Source organism: Ostrea edulis, chromosome 2 (assembly GCF_947568905.1).
Source record: "Ostrea edulis chromosome 2, xbOstEdul1.1, whole genome shotgun sequence".
NCBI classification, from domain to species: Eukaryota; Metazoa; Mollusca; class Bivalvia; order Ostreida; family Ostreidae; genus Ostrea; species Ostrea edulis.
The window spans coordinates 104,859,283-104,887,142 of record NC_079165.1 but is presented as its reverse complement, the minus strand read 5'-3'; the positions used below and the strand labels follow the sequence as shown (position 1 = coordinate 104,887,142).

The window sequence follows — 27,860 nt, the reverse complement described above, 5'->3', positions numbered from 1 at the left end:
AACCACAGAGCCAGAAAAGCTGAGATTTATATGAAAGCTTTCTGATATAGTTCAGATTCAGGCTTGTTGAAATCATGCCCCCCTGGGGTAGGATGGGGCCACAATAGGGGATCAAAGTTTTACATACAAATATATAGGGAAAATCTTTAAAAATCTTCTTCTCAAGAACCATTGGGCCAAAGAAGTTCATATTTACATGAAAGCTTTCTGACATAGTGTAGATTCAAGTTTGCAAAAACCATGGCCTCCAGGGGTAGGTTTGGGGCCATAATAGGGAATACGGTTTTACATGCAAATAGATATGGAAAATCTTCTGATATGGACCAAGGTGACTCAGGTGAGCGATGTGGCCCATGGGCCTCTTGTTTCATTTTGTTACAAAGTGAAAATTTCACCTGTCAATTCTCTTACAGCTACGATTCCAAAAATATTTGGATGCACATGGAATTCAGACACCGACTCCAACACAGAAGAACAAGGTCTGTTGGTCGTCTCGTCTAATGTATTTTTATTGTTCTCAATTTTTCTTTACCTGTAGCATTTCCTTGCAATTGAAAATCATTACATTCATGTTCCCTCCTCTGAACTGAAAACTCAGATGAGTTTTTCTAATCAAAATCCATCTTTTGTCTGTCATTTAACTTTTCACAATTTCTGCTTCTTCAGAGCTACTGGCCAAGTTCCATGCAAACTTGCCACAAAGTATCCTTGTTTGAAGGGGGTTCAAGTTTGTTCATAATAAGAGTTGTGCTCTTTTCCAAGGAGATATGATAGGGAAATACATGTAGTGAAAATAGGATAGGGTGTTTAAAAAAACCTTCATAAGAACCACTCAACCAGAAAAGTCCAAACTTGCTTGAAAGCTTCTCTGAATACTGAATATTCAAGTGTAATCAAACTATGACCCCAGTGATTGTAGTGGGACTACAACTGGGGTTAAAGTTTAGAAAGGAGAATATACAGAAAAAATCTTTGGAGAGACCATAAGTCTATAATTTGTCAAAGTGATATGCAACTACATAGGTATCCTAGCCTAGAAGCCATCCTTGGGATTAGGAGGGGGGGATGTCACAACATGGGACTGAAGTTTTGTGCCGGAATTTGTTTATAATGTGTTACATTAATATGCAAGCACACTCACAGTGTAAATTTAAGTTTAGGTCAAGGTGACATTTACATCTGGGGATTAAATTGTAACATAGGAATGCAATGAGGAAAATTTCTCAAAAATTTTCTTCCCAACAAGCATGTCTACACTAAACCCAAATTAATATCCTCATGTAGAGTAAATTCAAGTTTGTTCAAGCTGTGAACCCCCAGGCAAGAAATGGTATTTAGCATTGTGCATAGGAATTTAAAGGAAAGGGGGAAATTCTTCTTTTCAAAATTCACAAGGGTACATGTTTTCAAATCAATATGCAAACATCTTGTAGATTAATTTCAGGTTTGTATAGGAACATTTCTCAAGAACCACGAGGATAAAATTTGTCCAATTAATATGCAAACATCCTCATATAATGTATGATCATTTTTGTTCAAAGTATGTCCCATGGGACTGGGTTAGGGCTACAAGGTTTAAACTGTTTGAGTCCCTATGTATTATCAAGTTGACTCAGGTTAGCATTGTGGACTCTTGTAAATCAGTTTTAAGCGAATTCACTTTAATATTGTACAGCTTTCCTTATACATCTTACCAATTTTGTGGCTATTCCTGTTGTACATACTAGTTTTCTTTTGTTTTTTTTTTTAATAATGTATATAACTTGTGGTGGTTCTTTTTAAGTTTTGATTCCACTTGTAATCTTTATACATGCACTGGATACAGCTTTGAATTCACTCATGGTTATTTTTATGTGTTTTAATCAAAGTTTGTTTTCCCTTCATTCTAAATTCATGGTTTATAGTTTGGTATTTTTTAAAGACTGTGGTCATGGTATTTCCCCAATGTTTTATTTTCACATTTTTAGATCTCTCTATAAAAATAGTGAAATAAAAAAACCAGTGAAAATAAAGCTGTATACAGTAATTGCTTACAGTTTTTCATTTGCATGTCACTTTGTTGTGGTCTTTAGTTGGAGAGTTTAGGTGAAACATTCAAGGCAGGGGTGAAGGCCAGTGCTGTGGGTGTACAGTCAGGGGTCAAGGCCAGTCTGCAGGGAGTTCAGTCTGTGTTCAGTTTACTCAAAAGTAAAGTCAAATCAGACCAGACATGACCTTGTTTTTACATAGGTATACAAGATTGCTACTAATGTAAAATTCAGCACAATTAAGGGTTAATAGCTTCTCGGTTTTGTTTCTTTAATTTACATTACTTTCTCTGAGAGGAATATAGATATTGTAGATAAATTTTCACCGTAGCTTTCATATATATCAAATTTTATTTATGTGTAGTGTCCTTTTCTACAGAAATATTATACAAACTATGCTTTACATCTCTGTAATTCAAGAGACGTAAGAAAAAGTGTTATCTCAAGGATGAAGCGCTGTCATTTTTAATTTCATAGAGTATTGTATCTGTATTTCAGAGCTTTGGTGCTTGTTTTCGACACAGTGTTCAGAGTTTTGTGGAGACGTTAAAGTCCCCAGTCAAATAAATCTAAGAAGAAGAGATGGTAACTTATAGATAGCTAGCAGAGAGAACACAAACAGCTGATTTACATAACTAATAGTCGTGTTAGACATGTTGTGTGTGATGGTGTTCATTAACAGATTTAGGTCAGGCAGTATAATTAAGGTGATATGCAAACATTCTTTACGTGCTTGTCAATTTTTTTTTTTTATTGGTAGTGTATCCTGAGGATTTCGTGACCTTGCATAGCATAATTTATGTAATTATTGAGGATTTGTATTTACCAAACTTGTTTTCTGGTCTTTTTTATAGGTAATATTTCAGGGCCGTAAGTAGGGTTCTAAATCAGGGGAGGCAGGGGATTGGGGGCCGCCGATTGACTTTACAACTGAAAATGACACTTTTTAAATCCCAATTTATCATGTTTGTGTTTCATTTGTACTATGTAAAGAATCGTAATATGGTGTCAAAGACAAAGGTGCTTGTCTTCATTTTAAACATATATCCTATAATATAACATTTATATAATTTTATTTTCTTTTTTGCCAAAAAATCAGACGAGGCAGTTGCCTCGTCTGCCTCATCGGCAGTTACGGCCCTGTATTTGTAAGTCAAATTAAATCATTTGTTGAAGAGCAAAGAAAACTATGACCAAGTCATAACAAATAAAAACAACTAAGCTGAAAATACAAGTTGTGTAACCTAATGGCGAGAGCCTGCTCTTTATTTTGCTGTTAAACCTATTTTTTAGCGCAAGGTTTCTGAGGGAAACATTAACTGTGCATTCCACATATTTTGTAATTGTTTGTAAAAGTTTTTAATACTTAGCTTTAATTCTTGTTTTTGTACATGATGCATTCTATGCGTAGATGTTTGCCAAATAAGGTATGTTTTGTTAACAGTTGAATTTTATACTGTAGTTTTTATAGCCTTTGTTTTCAAATGTTTTTCAATCCATGCATTTGTTATCTAGCAAGTACATATATCAAAGTTAAATTGTTTTAATGCTGTCTATAAATATATGTAAGCCACCATTTATAAGGGTATGTCTGTTTTAATGGGAAACTTAATGAGGACCAGTTTAATGCTAGTTATTGTGATATTTGTAAGGGCATTCGTACTTAGTTTGTATGCTTTGTATACATCTTTCATTTCTTCCAGTGTTTTTAATTTCTATTTGGATTATACATTATTCCTGCGTGTAATGTTATTAGAACTAATGATGAATTGTGTTACTGCTATTTAAAATCCAATGCCAGTTTATGTACTCATTCAATGTTTTCCTGTTTCTGTGTATCCATGATTTGCCATACTATATGAGTTTTTTTTTTTTTTTTTTTACTTATACATATGTGCAATATCAAATGTATTCAGGTGTAAGAACTATGTTGTAGTGTTTGAACACTAATAATTCAAGGACCATTTATTTGTAAGAAATCTCATTTACCAGAAATACATGTACTGATGTTTATGCATTTCGGTCAGATAACCAATGATGGTGTGTTTATTTATAGACATAAAGTTTGTTAATTACCATTTCTCAACAAGTCAGTTTTTAAACAATAGAAATTTCATTGCGTTTTTTAGATGTGAAGGAATAGCAAACACTGCATTACTATTGAAATTCAACATAGTTACTAATAATAACACAGAAATTTCCAAGATTTTAGTCTTCCACCGAAAACTAGCACAGAACTTATAATATTGTTATTATACATGCTTTCTAGTAAGTTTTACTGTTAATATTGATAAACATATTAACTATTTGAAATAGATGCTGTGGGTTTAATAGACATCTACTTCATGACTTAATTTTGATTATTGGATTGTATTTTATTGGAAGGCTTTGTTTATAACACTCTTTGTTGCATGTTAATTTGAGTCCTTAACTTAAGCAAGGGTGGATTCTCTTTTAAAATCCAGGTGTTATCCAATTTATTCTCCAAGGAAAGGTTGTCGCCAGCATGTGAATGACGAGACATTTCATAAGACGAGGTTGTGTTTTGTTTTTACTTATACAAAAAAATCAAAATATGGCTCTGTTATTATTGAGTTTATTTCAATTTTACAAATGTATACCAATGTTGTTTCAATGTTACGAAATATTTATTTGTCTTTGCTGCCAATTTTTGTTAGATTTGATATCGGATGATTCTATCATACTTTGCATACATTGTCCTGTTAAATTTAAATGTTATTCTTTCTATTCTACCACAAGACCAAATTCTCGAGAAATATTTGAATATACTGTGTAGATTTTTGTTCAGAAACTGTTCTGACAAGCATATGTGAAAAACTGCCATTTAAGAAATGAACTTCATTTTAGAAAGTAGAGGAGGGTATGAACAGTGATGCTTCACGCTGGAATACTTCAGGAAGTGCATTAGCGCGTCATAAGAAGTATGATGACTTGAAGTGTTGCAGTTCATACCCTCATGTATTTTCAAAAATAAAGTTTATTTCTTATATTTACATTCTACTTTCATTTCTGTCAGAATTCCAAGCCATTAGAATAGGCGTAACATATTTATCAGATTCAGTATGCATTTTTCACAATTTCAACACATTCATGAGGAAATGGCTATCAGTGCAATCGTAAAGATATCAAAGGCAAGAACATTGGAAATGTATATATTGTGTATTAATTTCATTCTAGAATTATAAAGATCATGATATGTGACATACCTATTTTATTCATAACAATTTGATCATATCAGTATCTTTAAATCAAGAAAGCTATACTAAATTCAGCTGTTTATAAAAACAATGTCTAGAGTCGATGAATAATAAAAATGGTGAAATAAAATTCAAGAAAATTGTTTTACTTTAGCATTGCTAGATTCTATTTTCATATTGTATACCATATTCAAAGGACTATGTATGATAGAAGCCTTTATGGGCCCACATAAAACTCAAAATTTCAAAGCTTTTAAAGAAAGGCTAAAGAAAATATTATTTCATAAAAGTGATCATATCCAATACCATTTCACATAATTTGTCATGAAATTTACAGGTATTTGGAGTACACCACATCGAAAATGATGCGATTTCTTGATTCTACTTAAATTTAGATAAAATGCTGACTTTTGTGAATGTTTTTCTTTTTTCTGAAAGAAAATCAAAGTAGCTTTGGATAAACAAAATTTTCTATTACATGTATTGGAGAGATAAATTTATGATATTGAAAAATTGCCATTTCAAAATATTACAAATGTGGCACAACATTGCCTTTATGATAAAATGCATGTCATAATTTCAGTTTTGCATCATTTTTCTCAAACTAAGTTGCATTGGAACTTTTGCACAAAGTTCATCTTATTTTGAAACAATAACACAAATGTCCACTTGGTGGGTAAATGAAGCCCTATTTTATCTAGTCCTTTGATAAAGATTTGGGGGGGGGGGGGGGGGGGGGTTCCAAGACCTAATCTTATCTAAATTGAAATCACTAATAATTGTTATGAATTTGATTATAGATAAAATAATCTGACTTGAATTCTATGAAGAATGATAATTTCCCCCTTTTTGCCACAGAGTGGTATGTTGTGAATGAAAGTTGAGCAATGTATTGTCTCGTCACTTTCTGTGTACATGTTAGATTTCATGTTGTAGTTGTTACTCAATAAATGAAATTGTTTACATTAATCATTATCCAGCTTTAAAAGTGGAAAAAGATTCACACATATGTAAATAACAGTTAATGTTTTATATGGAATTGGGGTATTGAAGGAGTAAGATGGAATGTTATTCATATTAAAATCTTAACCATTGCTTTTTATTGCAAAAGTGTCGGATTCAAACACTAAAAACTTTAATTTTTGGTTTTGAAGTTATTCTGTTTATAGCTAACAAAACATGATCGAATAATTCCACTCTTGTTTTGTATGTAATTTCAGTTGTTACTGTGTTTTCTGATATTGCAAGTAATAAACGAGCATGAATTTTGCTGAAAATTCCTAGTTGTCTATGCGTTTGCTTGTGACAAGTACCAGTACCAAAGACTATCTGGGAGACTGATTAACATATTTGATGATGAAGGTGGCATTATTCTGTAAACCTCTCAGTGTTGGAGTACATCATAACCTCTGCTCTTGAAAACAAGGTGGCAACAGTTTTTTGTGAAATGCACCGAATGTATGTATAGTTGACTATCCGAGTACCTCTCCATTCTTTAAAAGTAATGGAGCCAAGGCCCCTTCCTAGGTCCATTGGTTTTTAGGAATGGAGAGGAATGAGGACATTGACCTATTTAAACTCCACCCCTAGTTTAGATATAACTATACTTGTAGCTCATATCAAGAAATTCTTTCAATAAATTATGAAAATACTATTAAATATCAGAATCATATACAGTGGAGCCTCGTTAATCCGGACACTTTGGTTCCCAACAAAATCAAAATTGTCCGGATAAATGAAGCATCCGGATAATTGAATCACATATTTTCTATCTGTACATAAGTAACCGATATATGCCTACTTTATTGATGCATAGTGAATTAAACACATTGTATCATTGGATTTAACCATTTGCATTAGTAAATAAATTATGATAATGTTAACATTTACATGTATTTCTAAGCACTAAAATTTAATGTACGTGTTCAGTGTATTGCCTGTGCTTACATTGTACATATATATGAGCCATACAAATAAATATACAAAACTGTGTACCATATGCACTAAAACAAATAATGAAGCACTATATGTAACTATAAATAAATAAATCATTAGTAACTAACATAATCATTTACACTTCAAACATTTCATCACACTTTTACTTCTTAAAGAGGCCGGTAATTTCCATCTGTCACGGGTTCGGAGGTCTGTCTTAAACTCTGGGTAGAAGTGAAAATGACAATTAAATTCTGTATGTACCTGTAATGTTAGTTTCACCCGAGTTTTGTTCCGTTATTATCGCATCATGAAAATAATAGGTGCGCGTGACTAGATCAAAGCAGTAGTAGGTCTTGATATTACGAGCTTAAATAATTATAGAATAAGAAATATAAACTCTGGCAGATTGAATTTTGGTTAAAGAATGTTGTCAACTGACATGATAATCACGAAATTCTTATATCATCTCCGGACGATGAAGATTCCATCTGCCAGAGTTTATATTTCTTATTTTATAATTATCCAAGCCAATATCAGGAGAACAAAATCATTTAATCTCTTAATATTAAGACCTACTACAACTTTGATCTAGCCAGGTGCTCTTATTATTTTCATGATGCGATAATAACGGTACAAAACTCGGGTGAAACTAACATTACGGGTACATACAGAATTTAATTGTCATTTTCCTTAAAATGGTCATTTTCTCACTTCTACCCAGAATTTAAAAATTCGAAAGCAATAAAGCTCTACAACATCGTAACAAGAATCAATCGTACACGGGTACATTCTACATGCGTGACATTCTAAACGTTAAAAACTTACTACATATACATGTGCATGAACATATTACATGTATATTTCACGCCAATCAACAGTAAAAAATCCAGAATCTAGAAGTATAATCTACACTCTTTACATTTACGTAAGCCGATAATCAATTTACGAATCAGTACAACTGATATGTGTAGCAGTTAAAAAAATTATCATTGCGGCATGATGTTTAATCTGTTAGGCTATTAATCAAGACTATAAAATAATATGCTACAGATTTATTTACAAAATTCAACACTACACACAATAAAGATCTTATGTGCGAAAATTGGCAATACAATGTCTCGATCGGCACGTGCTATCTAACTGACATATCACACAGCACCTAATTATAGGGAGGTGTTGACAGGGTAGAGGTAATTGCTTCAATTAGACAGTTTGGCTTGTTTTCTTTATAATTTACGCCTTGCTAAAATTGTCCAACACAGACCTCCTGTAAAAAAAATTCCCGTCCGGATTAACGGTACAATTTTCAGTGCATTATAACGTTTTGTAGTAAAAAGTGACCATCCGGAACATGAATTTCTGGATTAATGATGCAAAATGATGTATAAAAATTCCGTTTCCTAGAAAAATCGTCCGGAAGGTGAAGCGTCCGGATTAATGGCGTCCGGATTACCGAGGCTCCACTGTATAATACTAGTATAGAGTTTTGTCATATGAAACATCTATTGTTTAATTTAAGTTGTCATTGTCCTCAGTGGATAGAACTTCTGCCTTTAATGTGAAAGGTCTTGGGTTCGACTCCCATCTTTGTCTTTTAATTTGAAAATTATTTGCTACATTTTGTTGCAACTAAAGCTTCACACTGACAGAGGGGGATTGGGAGGAACTTGTTTATAAAAAAATCATATTTAACACAACAGACATCACTAAGTAGTTGTCTGAAACTCCATTCCTTATATTAATGGAGTGCTTAAGGAGGAATGCCACACCAGAGTTGATATGGATAAAATGTGGAGGAGATGTGCAACAATATTTTGGAATTGAAAACTTTCAAATTTACTTTATTTAGTAAAAATAAATGCAGTTTTAGTAGAAAGCAATCTGAAAAAAATTTAAAACCCTGCTGGACTTGAACCCGTGATCTAAAGTTCAGCAGACGACAGGCTAAGCTACTGAGCTATTCAGCTAGGCAATAATATTTGAAATGAATGGACAAATATTGCTGATACTTATGCCCCCTTCAAAGAAGAGGGGCATATTGCTTTACACCTGTTGGTCGGTTGGTATGTTAGTCAGTCGGTAGACCACATGTTGTCCGCTCAATATCTTGAGAACCATTCACTTGATCGTAATGATATTTCATATGTGGGTTGGTTATGAGTAGAAGAGGACCCCATGGTCAAGGGTCAATCTACTCTGGACAGGAATATACTGTCTGCTCAATATCTTGAGAACCCTTTGTTTGACAGACATCAAACTTGGTACATGTACACTGTTACATCCTAAGGAGTAGATGACCCCTATTGATTTTGAGGTCACATGATCAAGGGTCAAACTGGACATAAGAATATACTATACACTCAATATCTTGAGAACCCTTTGCTTGACAGACATCAAACTTGGTGCACTAGTACATCTTCAGGAGAAAATTATCTCTATTGATTTTGTGGTCACATGGTCAAGGGTCAAACTGGACATAGGAATATACTATCCACTCAATATCTTGAGAACCCTTTGCTTGACAGACATCAAACTTGGTAAGCTGGTATATCTTTAGGAGAGGATGACCCCTCTTGATTTTGAGGTCACATGGTCAAAGGTTAAACTGGACATAGTAATATATTGTCTCCTATATTTTAAGAATTATTTGCTTGATTGACACCAAACTTGATACACTGGTACAGGATAAGGAGTAGATGACCCCTATTGATTTTTAGGTCGCATGATAATCCACTCTTGACATAGGAAGATATTGTCTGCTCAACATTTTGAATTGGTGATACTATTATCAATTAAATGATGCATATGTATAACCCTTTTCAATCTTGCACCATGGGGGGGCATATATGTTTTACAAACATCTCTTGTTATATTTTCATCCATGTTTTAGAAGGAAGTCAGCCATTATGATGATGTAGAGTACCTCCTTAAACAATAGAATGGCATCGCAGGTAGATTTTAATGTCTAAGAAAAGACATGAGCTCTTTCATAAATGATGTTCTTGTGCTTCATTCCTCATGGCCTTGGCAAGACACAAAGAGATGTCATAGTATGTTATAAATAATTTACTTCTATCAATAACAATTAACAATACATATTTACAAATGTATCACAGATGTTCAAACATTTATGTACAACATGAAAAATAAGCACAGAAGCCCCGGGAGGGCCGGCAGGAGTTGGATTAATTGCACTAATATTTTCTACATCTGATCTGTGCATGGATACTGGCTAATCTCAGTTTACACACTCATAAAAACACAAATAAAAGAATACACATTATATGGCACTCAACCTCTCACTGCATCATACATTTAACATTGCACAATTGATTTTCCGTGTGTGACCGCGATTCTCTTAACTTTCTAAATACCTTTGAGTAATTAATGGAAATATGAATAGATGTATCGATTTAATCTCCTTAATAAAATCACATCATTGGAAAATGCAGAATCCATTCAAATGGATTGTTTAAATCTAACCGATTGCTAGGCACCCCTGGATTAAATATTCAAAGGATGAATAAGTGACTTACATACATTCTATGAGGTATTAACTGGTATTAACGACAGTCTTGTCTATGTGCAAGAGCACATCCGAATAACAATGTCCATTCAATTTATGAAAATAACAAAGCATGTTTAGTGAAAGCATACATCATACTCTAATCAATTTAAAATGCACCAAACAGGGAAAAAGCATGCCTTAAACCAACATTAATTTAAACCCTTGATAAAGTTGTTTGCCTCCACTGATTGTGTTTGATAATTATGAAACGACAGGTGCTCCTGTGCTGAGAGCTGGCCTCCTGCAACGCATGCACAAGAGCAGTTTTGTGATAATGACAGGTAATGATAAATCACTCCCAACATGCTGCAGTAATAATGCAATACAATGCTTGAATATCTTACTTTTTCTACATTACAATCCCTCATGGATTAAGTGGGTGCATGTTCTAATTCAACAGTCTAGGTACCTAGATGTGTTGGCATTCTGTCCTGCTACTTATGTTCATGAACATGCAAGGTCAAGGTTGTCTGTGGAAGCTACGAAGCTTACCTAGTCTTCTTGCCCTTCTTGAGCTTTTTACGACTGTTGTGAAAGGAAAACATAATATCATGAATGCATTAAGATTTTGCAATTGGCAAAAATCAGAAGAAAGATAAAGTTGAGGCAAAATATGGAAGATCTCCAGATATATATCAGAAGCAGGCAATATAACAGTATGAGCTGCCTTAGCATAGGCCTTTTTCTTTTTTGTTTACAAAAATATGAAAGATTTCTGCATACAGAATTACATTTTTATTTGCAAGCCAGTAGAAGAAGCTTGTTTTACAGCTTTTGATTTCATGCAGCAATGATTTTTTTTTACCTGAACATGCTTTTGGGGGCTGTGAAAATTACACAAATTTGTTAGTGAACATGGTGACAACAATTTCAGCATACATTTTTTTACACAAACATTTTACTGTGCATCTTATGAGACAAAAATACCAGTACATATGACAGTCTTAAACACAAAAGTGCATCATCCTGTAAAACAATGAGACAGAAAACATTGCAACATTTAGACAGGTGATTCCGTAAGCTATGCATGTTTACCCCATAGCACCATGTAACACAAGTAGATAGAAATATCATAATACTGACTAGTTCACAATTATTGCAAAGAGTTTTTACCCCAATGTTAGTCCATTTCAACAAACAGAAATAAGTGATGAAAAAAACATTCAATGATTGTGACAAACTTTGGTTGAAGAATACAAGAATGTTTACATACACCGTATCAAATTTGACAAATTGCAATGCTCATGCAAATCAAGCACACTGTGACAGTGTAACCCGTGGAGACAATGACAGAGAACATTATCCAACACTGAAATATTCACCTGAAAGGTGCTGGATGTTTGATAACTTTGAGGTGCTCCGCGACCATAGCTTTATCCTTCCTGACAGGCGACTCTCTTTTAGAGCCCTCCTTAAAGAGCCGTGCCCCCACTGCGACCCCACTGGGACGGGTTACTGTTCGACGGGCCTGCATTGGGGAGTGGATGTACGAGTGGACAGGACTAGAGGTCTGAGGAGCAGACACAGCACTGCGTAGGAGGAGCCTCTGTTCTGGTCGCCTGGACCGTCTGGTCAGCAGCTTCTCAGACTTGGTGTGTCCATTAACCAGGTTGTCCATCTGACCAGTCTCCTGGACTTCAGACACCTGCACCTTGCTTCTTTTCTTTCCACTCAAAAGACCTTTAGCTTGAGCTCTGGCAAGAACATCTTTGGCTGCTTCTTTAGAATCTTCAGGCTATTCAATAAATCAGACATGATACAATATAATAGTTTTTATATGTGTATTGGAGTGCAAAAAATATAATTCTCAGTGAAAGAATTTCAGATTTCTCTTTAGCCATTGCATACCTCTCTAGTGACCACAGCAATGAAGCATCCACTTGTCTTTTCTGTTGGTTGGAATTTAATGAACTTGCCATGGATTCCTATTTTATTGTCTATTGCTTCACTAGAGAATGGAATGACAGGGGGAACAACTCTGTATGGATATTTTCTCTGCTGTACCAGGTTTATGAACTCCACTGCCTTAGACACCACATTTTCATTCTCTACATCATGGATAGATCTTGTGCTATACACAATAGCCTGCACCTTGGAAACTACAAAAATCCATTTTTGTAAGCACATAATCAATGGAAATCTTCAATTTCATGAAGAGAAAATAAAGATTTCCAATATTTTACTTAAACCAGTGGGGTGTACTTACATTTTAGGGCATGCTTCAAAAGCTCTGTGTGTTTTAATGCAAAGTCTCCAAGTTTACTTATGTCCGTATCTCCAATAGACAAATCCTTCAAAATTTTCATATCTGCAAAATTCAGGAAAGAACATGTATTTATTATCTTGTGCCTTAAATCCATTTTATTGCCTGTAAATAACTGTATAATAACTGGCCTGTCTCTGTACACACCTTCCCCCTCATTGACTATGAAGTCTATTGGGTTGGTGATGCCAGACTTGCTGCAGTCTGCTGTGATAAGGATGACTTTAGCATTCTTAAATCTGTTGTCCTCAGGGTCGACATTCAGAAAGTTCTCAGTCATCACTTTTACACCTACAAAATACAGAACAATATGATCATATTCAATATTCAAACTAAAAACAGTATTTGTACAGGTATAACTGCCTGCACAGTGGCGAATCTAGACTTTACTGGGGGGTGGTAGGTGGGAAAAATTTTAAAAGATTGATTCAAAATGGTTCATTATAACATTTTAGACTGAAATTTTTGTTCCTTTCATTTATAGTCACCACATCGTTTATTGTATTTAAACAAAAAGAATAAACCTGAATTGTTGATTCAACAACAAAAAAAGAGCGGGGGGGGGGGGGGGGGGGGGGACACAACCTGCCTAAATCCACCACTGCTGCATATACCAATCTGACTAAAGTACAGACCTATATTATTATATATATAATAATATAGGTCTGTACTTTAGTCAGATTGCTGCATATACAGTACTGCATTTCAATTTGTCAGAAAACTTGCTTCATAATGTCATTCCTATCTAATTGCAGAACAAATTGTTTCTAGAGTGTCAAATTAATTTCTACTTTGTGACATGGGTTATGTACTTTAATATATGTTCTATTTGCTTGCCTGTTTATATGGTTTCTTTACTGGTAAATTTGGTGGGAATACATGTACTAGTTCTTGGCAAACAAATAATGCAGTGCAAATGAATAGATTCCTGTGTTGAATTTATTTAGATCTATTAGACTATACAAATTGCAGTGGAGTTTTCAATCGGTTTGCAGGTTTTGTTTACTTCAACCAAATACGAGTTAAAGAATCTCACTCTTTCACCAATTCCAACTTTAATTATATTCAACAAGAAAAGATTCAACAAGAAAGGGTAAAAATGGAACGGAAAATGCATTCATTGCCTTATAGGTGTATATATGGCATGATTCGAATATTTGCTCAAATAAATAATAAATAACTGAAATATCTTCACACAAATGTATGATGAAGGACACCGATGTCACTCGTGTATGCTGTAAATTGCTATTGCATGCTCAGTTTGAGAAGGTTTTATAATGGTGAAAAAAGCTTACTGCACTCCACCGAACAAACAAAAAAATGGAGGAAATTGATTTATAGTAGCTGGGCTAAACTGATTCTATGGTGTGCGTTTATCTGAAAATTACACATCTTCAATTCTCAACAACTTGAGAGATAATTTATGGAAAATTCAAGTGTATTGTCAACAGTTGCTTTGTAAGGTACATTCAAGGGGCCAAGGTCAACAAAAGAGCTTTACATACTGATGTCTATCACAATGAATTATATATGCAGATTATCTGTCAAACATTGTACTCAGAGCACGGCATTTAGTTTGGGACCAAAGTGAGATCTGAGCCAGCTGACAGTGAGGTTAATGCTTTCTCCAGTGTTTGTCTTGACATTACCAGTGATATATGTAATTCTGATGCTCAATACCAATTAGTTCAGTTATTACATGATCAATCATCAACATTTGTCTCTGAAGGCTAATAAACCTGACAATCAATTAGGACCAAAACAACTGATAAGGGGAAGGATGGGGCTCTTTGATTTTTTTTCTTCCATTTATCAGGTATTTCTCTGCGTCACCTGGACTACAGAATTGTATGCATTAAACCAATAATAGCCTCACGATTCATCACCATCAAATGAGGTACCTTTCCTGGCTCCGAAGATAAAAATCAACTCATTAGGCAAACATGGTGTGTTACTGATGAAGAGACATAATGACTTCAAAGAGGTTCGTGTAGGAGGAAGTTATCAATTACATATTTCTCCTTCTATTTGAATGGACTTTTAGATCCCCCCCCCCCCCCCCCCATTTCCTCTAAATTTTAAATCAAAATAAATCCTACATTTACATCAAGTAAACTCTGGGCTGAAAGACAGAAAATAAACAAACAAAATTTCTATCCACTTAGATAGAATATCTATTCTGTGACTAAGCAAACAAAAAATGTGACCTGCCACTATTGATGCTCACAAAGGAAAGCTGAAAATTTCTATGCTCTATCAACTTCTATAGAAGTACAACATGAAACTGTAGAAACTATGGAACAAATACTTCAAAATTGACTGTTTGTTTTTTAATTCATACAATCTGCACAAAACCTACAACATAAGAGTTGCTAGACTAAGTATGTAAGTCAGCCTAAAGACATGAATAAATATGTCGAACTGATGCTGGACCTAAATGATGAAAAGGATGTAGATTCTATAATGTATATTTTCTATTGCAAACATAAAAATATCAATATGAGTATTTGGAGACTGGATATTAAGTAAATATTTTACTGATTGGATAGGTTAATCGCTTCAATATTCTCATTGATTTTTTATGTTGGAGAACACAATCAAAACACTGAATATTGTGGAGATGAAACTTCAGTTTGCATACACTAGAGTAAAAACTGTTACAACTGCACTGTAAAACAATTTAAACAAAAATTATCCGGTGATATATCAAGTTATGCCCACCTTTTACCCCAAGTTTCTCCATATTATCTCGAACTTCTGTGGGGTTTTGAGCACCAAAAGCCCAGATATGATTGTGACTGTCTACTCCTAACAAGCTAGCAATGTGAGCGGTGGTCATTCCCGACCCAACATTGACATGAATCATATCAGCATCCTCTCCTACAAGGTACTTCACTGAATGCGGGGCAATACTACTAGACTTGTCCTGCAACAAAAACATTAAATTTTACTTAGGAGTCAGACATGATATTCAAATGATTATATGCATCTAAATAGCATAAGAGTAAAATAATAAAATTCAAACTGCATGAAACACCTGATATGTATTGTTTAAAGTCAGTATTTCACAAATTCTATAGTCATTATAATGCCAATACAACCTATCATTGGGTCAAATGCTGTCTGACCTGTTTTATACCAATTGTTAGGCAGATCTTGGAACACTGCTTTTAACTACGGATTGCTCTGTTTACTTGATCAAGATATAGGGCTCACAGCTGGTGTGACTGGTTGACAGGGGAAGCTTACTCCTCCTAGGAACCTGATCCCACCTCTGGTGGGTCCATGTTTGCCCAACTCTCTATTTTGTATTCCTTATAGGAGTTATGAAATTGATCATTGCTCATTATCTTCACCTTTCAAATAATTGTTGGTGCTTGCATACCTGAAGAACTAGTTTCCCTGCAGTAACAAGGTGATTTTTTAGCAAGTCCCTGGCACACTCAGGAGAGAACCTCAGTACGTCATGACACAAGGAGTCAACACAGAGCATTTTCCCTTCCAACATGTCGTCGGAGCTGACCAGTCTGTAGCTCTCGTCTTTCAAGGAATCCAGCACCTCGGACATGCTGTAATACAATTTGGAGAGACATGTAACAGAGACAATATTTGCCTCTCCTTAGGATCAAACCCGGGGCCTCTGGCAAGAAAGTTCATTGCTCTTCCGATAAAGCTAAAGAGTTAACACACCAGCCAGAGATAGTAGGATGGCCATGTGTCTAACACTACTAAATATTTCATGGGGTACCTTTTTTATCTTGAAATCATGCTTATTTAATGATCATAATTCATCAAAAAATTCTCAAATTTCATTTTCCATGAACTGATGGATGATTCTCATTAGGATATAAAAGAGACTGAATGACTTTGCCACCACGAGTTAAGTCCCTTTGTGGGGTCAGCCAGAGGTCAATTGGTGAAAAGCCAAATTTCCTTCTTTACTCTACCAAATGTAAGACATTACTACTGTGAATTATAGCTAATTATCAAGTTTTCATACAAGTTATAGGTTGCCCCACCATTGGGCATTATTGTAGTTGACTGCAATATTGATGAAAAAATAACAAATGTCAAAGCTACAGATAAGAAAATTACAAAGGCCAACGTAGAGAAACACGATTTTTAAGCTGGAGATGGCCGGACAAGGGACGTAACTTGCACGAAGTGTTGATACGTGTATTCTGTTTTAATGTGACAGATGTACATGTATATATAGTCATCCATAATACTTCTGAAATAGAATTGAAAATGTTTCAAAATAATTACATGTTAACACTTGAAAGAGTTCAGGTGTCACACTGATGATGAAAACTAAGCAAGCTTTATATGTCTAAGATATTAGAGAGAATTGGAAATTTCTGTGTACAGTGCTTTATGTGTTGAACGTATTCTAAGAAACTGGAGATTTCCATGTACAATGCAAATTAACACACCCCAGGCCACTTTTCCGTGAGCAAATATTTAGAAGGTCTTTAAAAGAAATAATTATGAAAAGAAAATTCTAAGCTACTTCAGAAACTCATCCAATTACATAAACGTTTAAATATAGATTGTATTTCCAATGGTCTATAAAGAGGTTGTTAATTAGGATATTATTTAAAGTTTTTCACAATCCAATATTTGTTTTAAGTTAAGTTACAGTGAACTAGAGGTAAAATCTCCAAGAGGTTCAAGTTCTCAGTCTGCCAACTGGTCATTGGCCTCAGAATTGCAAGTATGAACAGTAAGATGTCCACAATACTCTATAAAGTCAAGCAAATCTTTAAAACTTGGATTTCTTATATATTACTATAATATCATCCATGAAAAGTTTAAATCTGATTTCTTTCATAAATTCACCTAACTGGATCATTAGAAGAATGCTATACAAGCTAGATCAATCACATAATCAAGCAATTCGCTGGCAATTCCAAAGTAAAAATGTTTTCACAAGACCACCATATGAATATTTGTGTCAAAACACAGCCCATCTGGAAACTTATTTTTCAGCCATTCAGAAGTCACAGTAGTCAAGCTTTCTGATGACTCTGAAAAGTAACAGCACTCAAGATTGATAGAAAAAAATAGACTTGATCTGAGTTTGGTCATGTTTGTGATTTAGCATACAGCATGACAGATGGACAAGACATCAATCAGATAGCCTACCCTAAAGCCTATATACTCAGGGTAATCTACACATAGCCAAACAAACTACAAAGATGTAAAGGTCAGTATCTTACTTTGACCTCCTGTGGTTGACCCAGCCATACACTGGCATGGTGGACCTTAGTTCCTCCTTGCTCCTCACTGTGTCTGGGAGGAGATGGTCTAAGGAGGGGGCCTCCGCCTTAATTCTATGTCTGGCAAGGGCAGCATTCAGGTGGGTCTTGCATTCCAGAATTGCCTGCTCTATCTCTAGGATGTCTGGGAGCACCGTCTCCCCTGGAAGGGGACTTCTCTGTTGGAATTTTCGGCCTTGAAAATCACAGAGTATCACCATCACAAGGCCACTGTCCTCCAGAAACTGTAAACAACATGTATTTAACGATTTAATTAATAACCTTAAAGAGTTTTAATGAATGAATTCCATTTAATAATCAGAGGGGGTTATAATTAACTGATTGAAGTGGAAGAAAAACATCAAAGGTATATCTAAACCCTTTCAGCTTTGTGAATAATCTCTTCTTGACTAGCCTAAGTATGTTTGTTCCTTATTAAATTGACAAATATATTTGTCTACACCAACACTGCAAGGAAGATTATGTCTACTATCACATAACATAATTGAAAACATGCATGATCATAAATGTATTATTAGTCAACAATGTAAGCCCCATAATGGTTCAATGCCGGTTAGTGCCCAAGGAGAGACCTGGTGACGGCTGATAACGCCAACCCTTCACTACAATTCAGTGACGTTCCCTGACTTTCCATTGATCTCTCTTTGATATCAGTCAAAAGCGTTGCTATGAAAATTATGTTCAATATCATATTTTTGCTTGGCATTTCAGAAACATGTCTCTGTGATCCAAATTGTTTTTTCATCTTTTTGTGTCTGCGCTTTAGGGCAAGATATCTCTCTGGTGCAGCATGAATGTGCCATCTCCACTAATGGCCTACCTTATCAACCAAGGTTTGGTATTGTTATATTAAAGTTAAAAAAATTGATTTTACTTTCCATGAGCAGTCAAATTGAAATTTCAAAGTTTTTTGACTCTATCAATAATTTCAAACATTCATTATCAATCTGACTTATTGATTAATTTTATTGGAAATGGCATTGTCGTATATCCAACATCTAAAAAGATTGATTGTTCCAAAAAGTTACAAACGAAGTTTTTCTGCAATCTCTTCTCTACATTATATAGCAGTAGCTATATCTTGTGTATTGGAAAAACTATCATTACACTGTTCAAACCATTCTAACTTCTATGATTGGAACACTTCACTAATTGCTATTTTACAAGGTTCTCAATTTACTCCATACATTAGTATTGTTATCTTTTAAGCCATGTATACAATAATTTTGAGACTGTACCATTTCTGAAGTCATTAATTTGTAAGCATTTTTTGAAACACTGCGTAGTTACAATTATTGTATTTGTGTGTCGCCATGGTCTGTGCATTGTATTTCAATAACAAATCATGAAAAATGCCAGATAAATCAGTTCTAATTACTTTAGACTTGTAGGTTACTGATGAACAGATCTGTTATTCATTGAAATCACATTGAGTTTTGTATGTATAGGATCATTGACATCATGCTCATGCTGCAATTAAGAAACATAATAATCTTTGCCTTTCATGTGTGAAATGAATTTGTGTAGGAGCAATCAAATGCTAAAACCAACTGGGTATTGGGGAGAAAGTAATGGAAAAAATCCACAGAGCCTTTTGTTAAAAAAAACTATAAAGGGAAGTGAAACGGAAAAGTGTCGTTTTTTATATGAATATCCCCACCTTGTGAAATACTGCATTAGAAATTTACAGCTACAAGTCTGTTGTGCATTTCAGCTTGAAACCAATAGAAAATTCTTTTTGACAACTGGAAGTCAAACAGTTGCTTAAAAAAATCATAATGCCCACTAGCTTGTAATTGGTGACTACAGTAATGTCCCACAGTAAGTCTCAGTCTGGCCTCGATTTCTCAACAAAAAAACTGAAGTTGAAACTTTTACTAAAGTCTGCAATTTTATTCGAATTTTGACTGCTCAAATAATAGAAAAACTCAAACTTAAGTTTGAAATTTTTTCAAGAGATCCCAGCCTGATCAGGGATCAGAGATAGAGGTCTGCAGGCCAGAGCATCTCCTCACAACAAGCACATTACCAATTCCAATAAATCAAGGCATTTACCATAGCTTAGTTACTTTTAACATTATATATGTGGAAGTCCAGACCCTCACATATATATACCATTATGACATAAACTATAATTCTATTTGTGTACCATAAATATCAACAAGCAAGCACATCTCTCTAAACGAATGTGTGCAGTTGCAAATATGAGTAAACTGTCAATGTTACCCACTTGCAATCATTACTTTTGAAATGTGATCCTCAACTTAAAATACTCATTTACAGTAGTCATGTTACTAATATATACTCAGCTGTTACTATATTTTCTCCTTGTTGTGAGGGGATCAAAAGGTAACATCTTTATAGCGACCCTCCTCTGGGTATGTGGAATAAAAGGTGACATCTTTATAGTGACCTTACTTCTGGGTATGTCAAATAGAAGGAAATATCTTTCTAGTGACCTTACTTCTGGGTATGTCAAATAGAAGGAAATATCTTTATAGCGCCATTACTTCTGGGTATGTCGAATAGAAGGAAATATCTTTATAGCGACTTTACTTCTGGGTATGTCGAATAGAAGGAAATATCTTTATAGCGACCTTACTTCTGGGTATGTTGAATAGAAGGAAATATCTTTATAGCAACCTTACTTCTGGGTATGTCAAATAGAAGGAAATATCTTTATAGCGACCTTACTTCTGGGTATGTCGAATAGAAGGAAATATCTTTATAGGGACCTTACCTCTGGGTATGTGGAATAAAAGGCACAGTCCTGAAGGATCTCTTCAAACAGCTGCTGGTCTGTAAAACACAAATATACATCATTAATGATATATTGTCAAGATTTTCTTACCCCCCCCCCCCCCCCCCATGATTATTTTTAATACTAACCCAGCATGATACATTACAGAGAAAATAACAAAATAGCACTTTGTACTACAGGTCTATTGGTTGAAAAATACGAAAATGATTTAATCAATCAACCTCAAGACAGAGTAAAAATTTATTTTAAATTCTCATCAAAGCTGTGAATTTTTTTTATACTAGAGGATTAATTTGTTACTTTCTGTTAATATATGTAACACAGAAAAAACATGTGTATTGCACACATTTATGATATTCTTTTGATAAATACAGAATATCGTATTTTTCAAAATATGATTAACACAAGGAACTATACCCAGTTCTTAATAATCTATATCAATTTCTGTCAGGAGGCTTAAATGCTTTTATTCCAGTTTGTTTGCTGAATTTGTCAACAATTACATCATTAAACAAAAGAAGAGATCTCGGAGAAAAATATGATGGAAAGGCAAGTCCAAATGGATTAGATAGTGAGGATGTTGGAATGCTAGACAATTTATAGTCATTTCAGGTAAAACAGAAACATAATTGAATTGGGACATGGGGTAACTGGGTGGTTAGAGCACCTGAGTGGTAAAGCAGGGGTATCAGGTTTAATTCCCAGTCCAGACATAATGTGTTATTGCTTTTTAAATCCTGAGTGATGGAGGTCACATAGGCATGCACTCACTTAGTACTCTCCAGGTCTTACGTACAAACAATAGAACCCTCTGTTTACAATATATATACATATGTCAAACACTTGCTTTATTCTGTCTCGTGTTATTAAAAACTTCGATTCAAACCTTAGATCTGCAAACCACATCCAAGTCAACTTGGTGTCATAAGGGTACATAAAGATCTCAAATACCCAGCCCTCTCTGATACCATACAAGCTGGTGGAATTTTTATGGAAGTTGATTAGTTTTGTAATGATTGCCAAACAAAGGGCTTGGATCTGGTTTGCATCCCAAAAAACTGAGAGGAATAAAAGTCCTGGAGATCAATCATAGTGCCAAATATTTGGCTTCTGTAAAATTTGAATGGCAAGATACAGGTCTAAACATTGGAGCAAGCAAGACCGTCGGTTAATCTAGTGATTGACCGTGAAATGATAAGTCTGATTGAGCTTTGGAGGTAAAGCACTCAGTTTTTGTCAAAGCCCTCACTGTTTGTAAATAAACTGTACCCACAATTTCAATTAAGAGTGAACAATCTCAGACCAAACAAACTATGACCAGCATTGTTGATGTTTTACCCTGTTAAGGGTGGGGCAACCTTTACATTATTTCTTCCACCCTTTACCATGGCTACTGTAAGGGCATTGTCCTGTCATTCCATTGATATCTCTGACTGTCCACTTACAATCTTTCCAAACACTCCCACAGAACTGTGTGATCTTAAACCCTCCATTTCAAAAGAAATTGGTTGATAATTTCTGCTAACCACTGTGACAGGGCATAAATTATCTACAGTATATTCATAATTTCTGAGGTGTATGATTCAGTCTAATGTACAGGTATTTATACAAGTATTGAATAAAGTAATGAATAGAGATGTAACAAATTGCTTCAGCTTTTGTCCATAAGACTTCTACTGAGTTCAGAATTAATCCTCACTGATGCTGAGAGGGAAAAAAAGACAGTCTAAAATAGAAATCAATGAAGAAAGTGTGAAATATCTTCTGGAATCTGCCTATAATGAGCATGTCAGAGAGCAATGCTGATTATTGGTAATGAAGAGTAGAGCTCATAAAGATCACTGGGAATGTCTTCCAATGTTCCATTGTAATCAAGCAACAATGAATTCCTCACTTCTCCCAGGGAGAATGCGGCTTTAATACATGTTTAATAGGTAAAAGGATGATCAAAGAACAAAGCTGTATTGAAAGGGGATTCCAGTACATTTCTTACAGGACACTGCATGTCCCTAATTTTACGGTATACAGTCAAGAAAATACCAGCAAGCCAAATTCATAATGTATTCATGACTATTTGAAATGTTCCTTTTTTCAAAAAGTCATGTGAAATTAATAGGTTAAATGGTAAAGATATAAGATTAAAAAAGAAAAGTGATGCATCTCGAAATTTATCAAATCATGGCAAATACTAAAAGTTCAATCATGTAAGAGTCTTTCACACATGATAAAATCCCCTGGAATTATAAGCTTAAGATTTTTCAATGTTATGAATCATGTATGGATATTCATCAATAGTGTAGAACCTCACCATACATATATATACACTGTCATGGTATAATTGATCCAATCATTTCCACTATCATTCTTCAATAAATACCATACAGAAATCCATTCAAAAAGCACTTGAAAGGTAATATTCACTTTATTTCAGTAACACATTGTATAGAAATTTTAATAGGAGGATTTTGAAATTTTCACTATTTAATGTCATGTTTGTGTTTCTCTGTGTCCCCTAGCCGATAATTGAAAGAGGAAACATTTAAATTGATTTTAAAAAAGCATCGAACAATTACTTACAAAGAAATATTTTCATTCTACATATATATAGATATAAATTTAATTCAGTAAATGCAACAATCTCCAAACAATTCAGACTGTAGATATATATAACCCATTTTAAACTGAACCTTCTGTACACAGAAACGAATGGTTACTGATGTCATTTTTCACACAGTGTGATAGGTTTTGTAATCAGTTCCAGTAAACCTTGTCAACTGGTCTACTTTCTGGTCAGATAATCTGTCTCATTGTTAAATACTCCTGATACATTGAAAGCTCCACATTTATTGAACGAGTTAAAAAAAACTTAATAAAGCAGGATTTGTGTATCCTAATATGGCATTTGTTATCAGTCTTCTGAGCCTTTAATTGCAATATAAGCTAAAGTGTGTATTTGTTCATAAGCTGTGTCGCACTCGTACAACATGCAGTCTTACAGGGGTGTCATAGCGGGCAAAAGGATATTCCAGGTGTAACAGGTCAATTCTGATCCTTATTAAAATTTCAATATATGAATTAATCAGAGGATGCATGACCCCAATAAACTCTACCTTTATCAGTTGCTATGGAAATATGAAAATTATTTTTCTATTCTAAATATTTTAGGAAACCTGCAACAATATAAAATGTTTGTTTTAATTGCTAAATTTACCTTGGATGGTGATAGTGGGGAGAGAGGTGTATAACATAATGAGATGATTAAATTAAATCATTCTGTCAGTTGAAAGAAAGTCCATTTTTCTAACATTGGTAGAAATAATCTGTCTATGAAGGACCAAGTAAATTTTTTCTTCAACATCATAATTTTGATAAAAATCCAATAATTATATTTTATGAAAAATCTTTGAAAGAATTATACATGTACTTACATTTAAGGGTAGAAAATGCCAATTCAAATGCCAATCTTTTCTCCTGGTCATTCAAGAAGTGAAGATGGGGAATTTCTTGCACTTTCTCTGTCAAGGCTTGCTTATTTTTCCTTTTCATATATGGATTCTCTTTCTCTTCCAAGCTCTCATGTCTAAGTGTAAAGAAAATCTTGCTGGCATTGGTGAAGGTTTGGTGGCTGTAAAGGCAAGGTTCCTTGTGGAAAAACTGGACTCCCACATCCAAATCTGAACCATTTGAGAGTTCTCCCTCTGCGGACATCTTCATGCGCATATTTGCAGTATCTCTCAGCAGATGCTGGTTGAAATGAGAGCTGGAGGGAAAATCAGAAGAGGGGGCATGGGGCAGAAACTGTGAGGTTACCCTGTTCTGCCCTGTAACGGGTCTCCTTTGCAGTAATAAAGATTCAGCAGTAGGCGGCATTATGGTTAATATTAAATAGCGCTAGAAAAATGTAACATCAAGCAATTGATCAAGGAGCACACGTTTATCCAATCGTTTACCTGGTCAGGTATATATGGCAGGTAACAGGTGTCAATCAAACACTTTTATAGGAGATTTAATACCAGGAGGCGGAAAGCCCAATTGTTATTAAATTTATATTTAGCAGTTCTAGAAACCGGGATTGTTTTGACGTTTAATCTTTGTTTACCTGAAAGTAAAATAAATACTATTATGTAAAATCTCTGAATCAGACGACAAGGTGTACTGGTAAATATTGAATTTTTTACTGGGTTCTAAGTAGATCATGAATGAAACAAAGCTGCTATAGTGATTCAGAAGGTTTTAATAAGAATTTCCAAACTTGGGTCAAATGCGTCATAAATGACATTGTCGGAGATCAGGGATCCCCCATTGTCCTGTCACTGACATTTAGAAGGAAAACCAGTGACTCTTCAAGGGTGCTTATCTTTAATGATATATCTTTGGACAAAATCATCAACATTTATATGTATACACTTTGTGTAGATTAGTGCTTTATTTAAATGCGAATGATGACCCCTTTAAAGGGTACAGGAAAAACGATGTTAAGGAAACACAGAAAAGGCAATGAATAGACAAATTACTCATAGAACTCAAATTTAAAATATGACGCATTTCATAGAAGGGTGCTTCACTTTATAGCTGTAAACAGATCATAAAACACTTATAAAAGGTAAAGGATTGAAGAAATTTACGACGATGATAAGAGAAATTTCCTATTCAAAATTCAGTTAAAAATAAATACAATTTAGATATGACGTTAATCTTTTATATCATTATTCTTTCTATTTTTGTACAAATATTTCCTATTGATATTGAATAAAACCATTTCATTTTCTCTTTAAAACTGAATTAAAATGATATCTTTAAAAAAAATCACTTTCATATATTTTGAAGAAAGGGGTGAGATATTTGTACTTTAAGATATATGTAAATTTAATTTTTGAGACGTCAATTTAAGATCTTAAATAACTGAAAGTAGGGACTATATTATATATCAAACTAAAGGAGGGGAGACTGTGTTAAAGCTATTTGCTTAAAACTACAATGTATCGGCACATTGGAAATCAAGATCAGACATGGATAAACATTTTTAAAATTTCTATTTTAAATGAAAAAAATTAAACATTCTTAAAAACACCTACCAAATGCAATACTTACACTTAATTATATTTCTGAAAATATATGGTCATATGATTAAATATCATTAAAACAAAGTTCTTTCTCTTTAAATTCTCAATCAATATGCCTTGCTTTGACAGCAGTCAGGTTTCCAGTAAAACATTTACAGAAATTAATTGCAAAGCACTCATTTACGTCAAGAGTGGCCAGCCCCAGCAAGACAGTACAAGCTAATCATGAGTGAACAGCATGTTATGTTAATTATACAGAATTTCAGCGAGTAAATCAAGTACATAATATGGATTTAAGACAGCAGGCTCAACCGGTATAAGCTTTTTTTCTTTTAACAAACAAGGTAATAATCTGTAACATATGTTATAAGAGAGAAACTATACATAATGAATTATGAAATTTTCTCAATGTACTCATGAAATGAAAAGATTATTGAAAAGAAGGAGTATGGTAATCAGTAAGGAAAATTACTATATATTATGCAAAGTACTAAAACAAAACAAAAAGAGAAGGGGGGGGGGGACGGGCTGACCAAGGGAAAAGGGGAAAAAAAGAGATAAGGGGGGGGGGGGTTAAGTTCTACCAGAAATGGTACACAATACACCCATCACAAGCTTATGTGGGTTGTTTTTCTTAAGTTGCAGAATTTTCCTGAAGGTAGCATCAGCCATTATCAAGCTCTGACATTTACTTTCCTTTGCATCACATAAATAAAAGGTCATAGCTTAAATAATGCAACAGGAGGTAGATAGACAAATATGTTCCCAAGAGTGACTATGTTCAACAACCTGTAATTTATTTAATCAAAGAAAATAAAAAATTAGAAAGTTGTTGGGAATCAAAATAATCCTTGAAATATACACATCTTGAAGTTCTTTACAAGGACCTTAGCTTAATGAAAAGTGCCGGAGGAGTTAATTGAAAAAAACATTTCCTCGAAACTGACCAAGTTCAACAACCTAGCTGTACTTTTTCTCAAAAATTGAAGAAAATCAAAACCCTTGCCACATGTACATCTTCAATACCCATTAAAACACTCTGTAAAATAAGAAGGTACTGTACTCACTTGAAACTCTGGCAGAAGTTAGATGTCAAATCATGTACCCTCCATATAACATCAAATTTTAAATAAAGGGGCAAAACTCCTGCAAGAGGTAATTGAAATGGATTAAAATTGTTGCATGATCCAGAAAAGCCCACAAAGAATATTCTCTACACAGCAAGTTTCAGCTTGATATGCAACAGAAAACCCCCAAGCGAACAGACAGGACAGACATAAACAAGGGAAAGGTATATACAAAAAGTGACAATTGTACAGTCAGACACGACTAGAAAATATCATCATTGAATCCACCTATAGTAATTTCACTTCATTGGGGCTTGTAGCAACTGCCTCACTAGAATCACTGTAAAATGGACATCATGATATGAAAAAACAAAAACAAAGAGGAAGACCGAAATGCTGGAAAATGGACATCATGAGATGGAAAAAGAAAGAGAGGAAGACCAAAGAAAACATAAAATGATAATTGAGTTTAAGAATATAGGAAATACCTGGGGGTGCTGGATGATATGGAGAAGCTAGATCAAGAAAAACAGAGGAGATTGGCGGTCCCTGGTAACAGCCAACAGATTAGAAAATTTCAACATTGTCTTTGAAGCTGATTATTCATATCACACAGCAATAACTTTAATGATACATGTAAATATATATGAACTTAGAGATGTATTACATTGATAGA

General features: G+C 34.3%; 2 protein-coding genes across 7 annotated transcripts in view; one reads left to right on the top strand and one right to left on the bottom strand.

Annotated features, from left to right (window-relative positions):
- LOC125679591 (protein Fe65 homolog) overlaps positions 1-6,525 on the top strand; it is an 80,710-nt gene extending 74,185 nt beyond the window's left edge. For 3 of the 4 annotated variants that reach the window (XM_056155896.1, XM_056155897.1, XM_056155894.1), the window contains 3 exons: positions 414-479; positions 2,073-2,229; positions 2,526-6,525. In XM_056155896.1, coding sequence (XP_056011871.1) covers positions 414-479; positions 2,073-2,213 — 207 coding nt within the window. In that variant the 3' untranslated portion in view covers positions 2,214-2,229; positions 2,526-6,525. The remainder of the gene's footprint in view (positions 1-413; positions 480-2,072; positions 2,230-2,525) is intronic. The other variant, XM_056155895.1, reaches the window with a different exon arrangement.
- Positions 6,526-10,233: 3,708 nt separating this feature from the next.
- Positions 10,234-27,464, bottom strand: LOC125681695 (putative methyltransferase NSUN7). 3 transcript variants are annotated; one of them, XM_048921885.2, is made up of 12 exons: positions 27,185-27,462; positions 24,483-25,153; positions 21,034-21,092; positions 18,234-18,517; positions 16,400-16,583; positions 15,736-15,940; positions 13,162-13,305; positions 12,958-13,059; positions 12,600-12,850; positions 12,074-12,486; positions 11,557-11,575; positions 10,234-11,276 (listed from the first exon to the last, which is right to left on the bottom strand). In XM_048921885.2, exons 2-12 carry the CDS (start codon positions 24,922-24,924, stop codon positions 11,271-11,273), a joined length of 2,109 nt encoding a protein of 702 aa, XP_048777842.2. In that variant the 5' UTR covers positions 24,925-25,153; positions 27,185-27,462; the 3' UTR covers positions 10,234-11,270. The 3 variants fall into 3 exon arrangements, with proteins under 3 accessions (XP_048777842.2, XP_056011867.1, XP_056011868.1); XM_056155892.1 differs by having other exon boundaries at positions 10,234-11,575; positions 27,185-27,464; XM_056155893.1 differs by lacking the exon at positions 11,557-11,575 and having other exon boundaries at positions 27,185-27,463.
- Between the last annotated feature and the right edge of the window lie 396 nt (positions 27,465-27,860).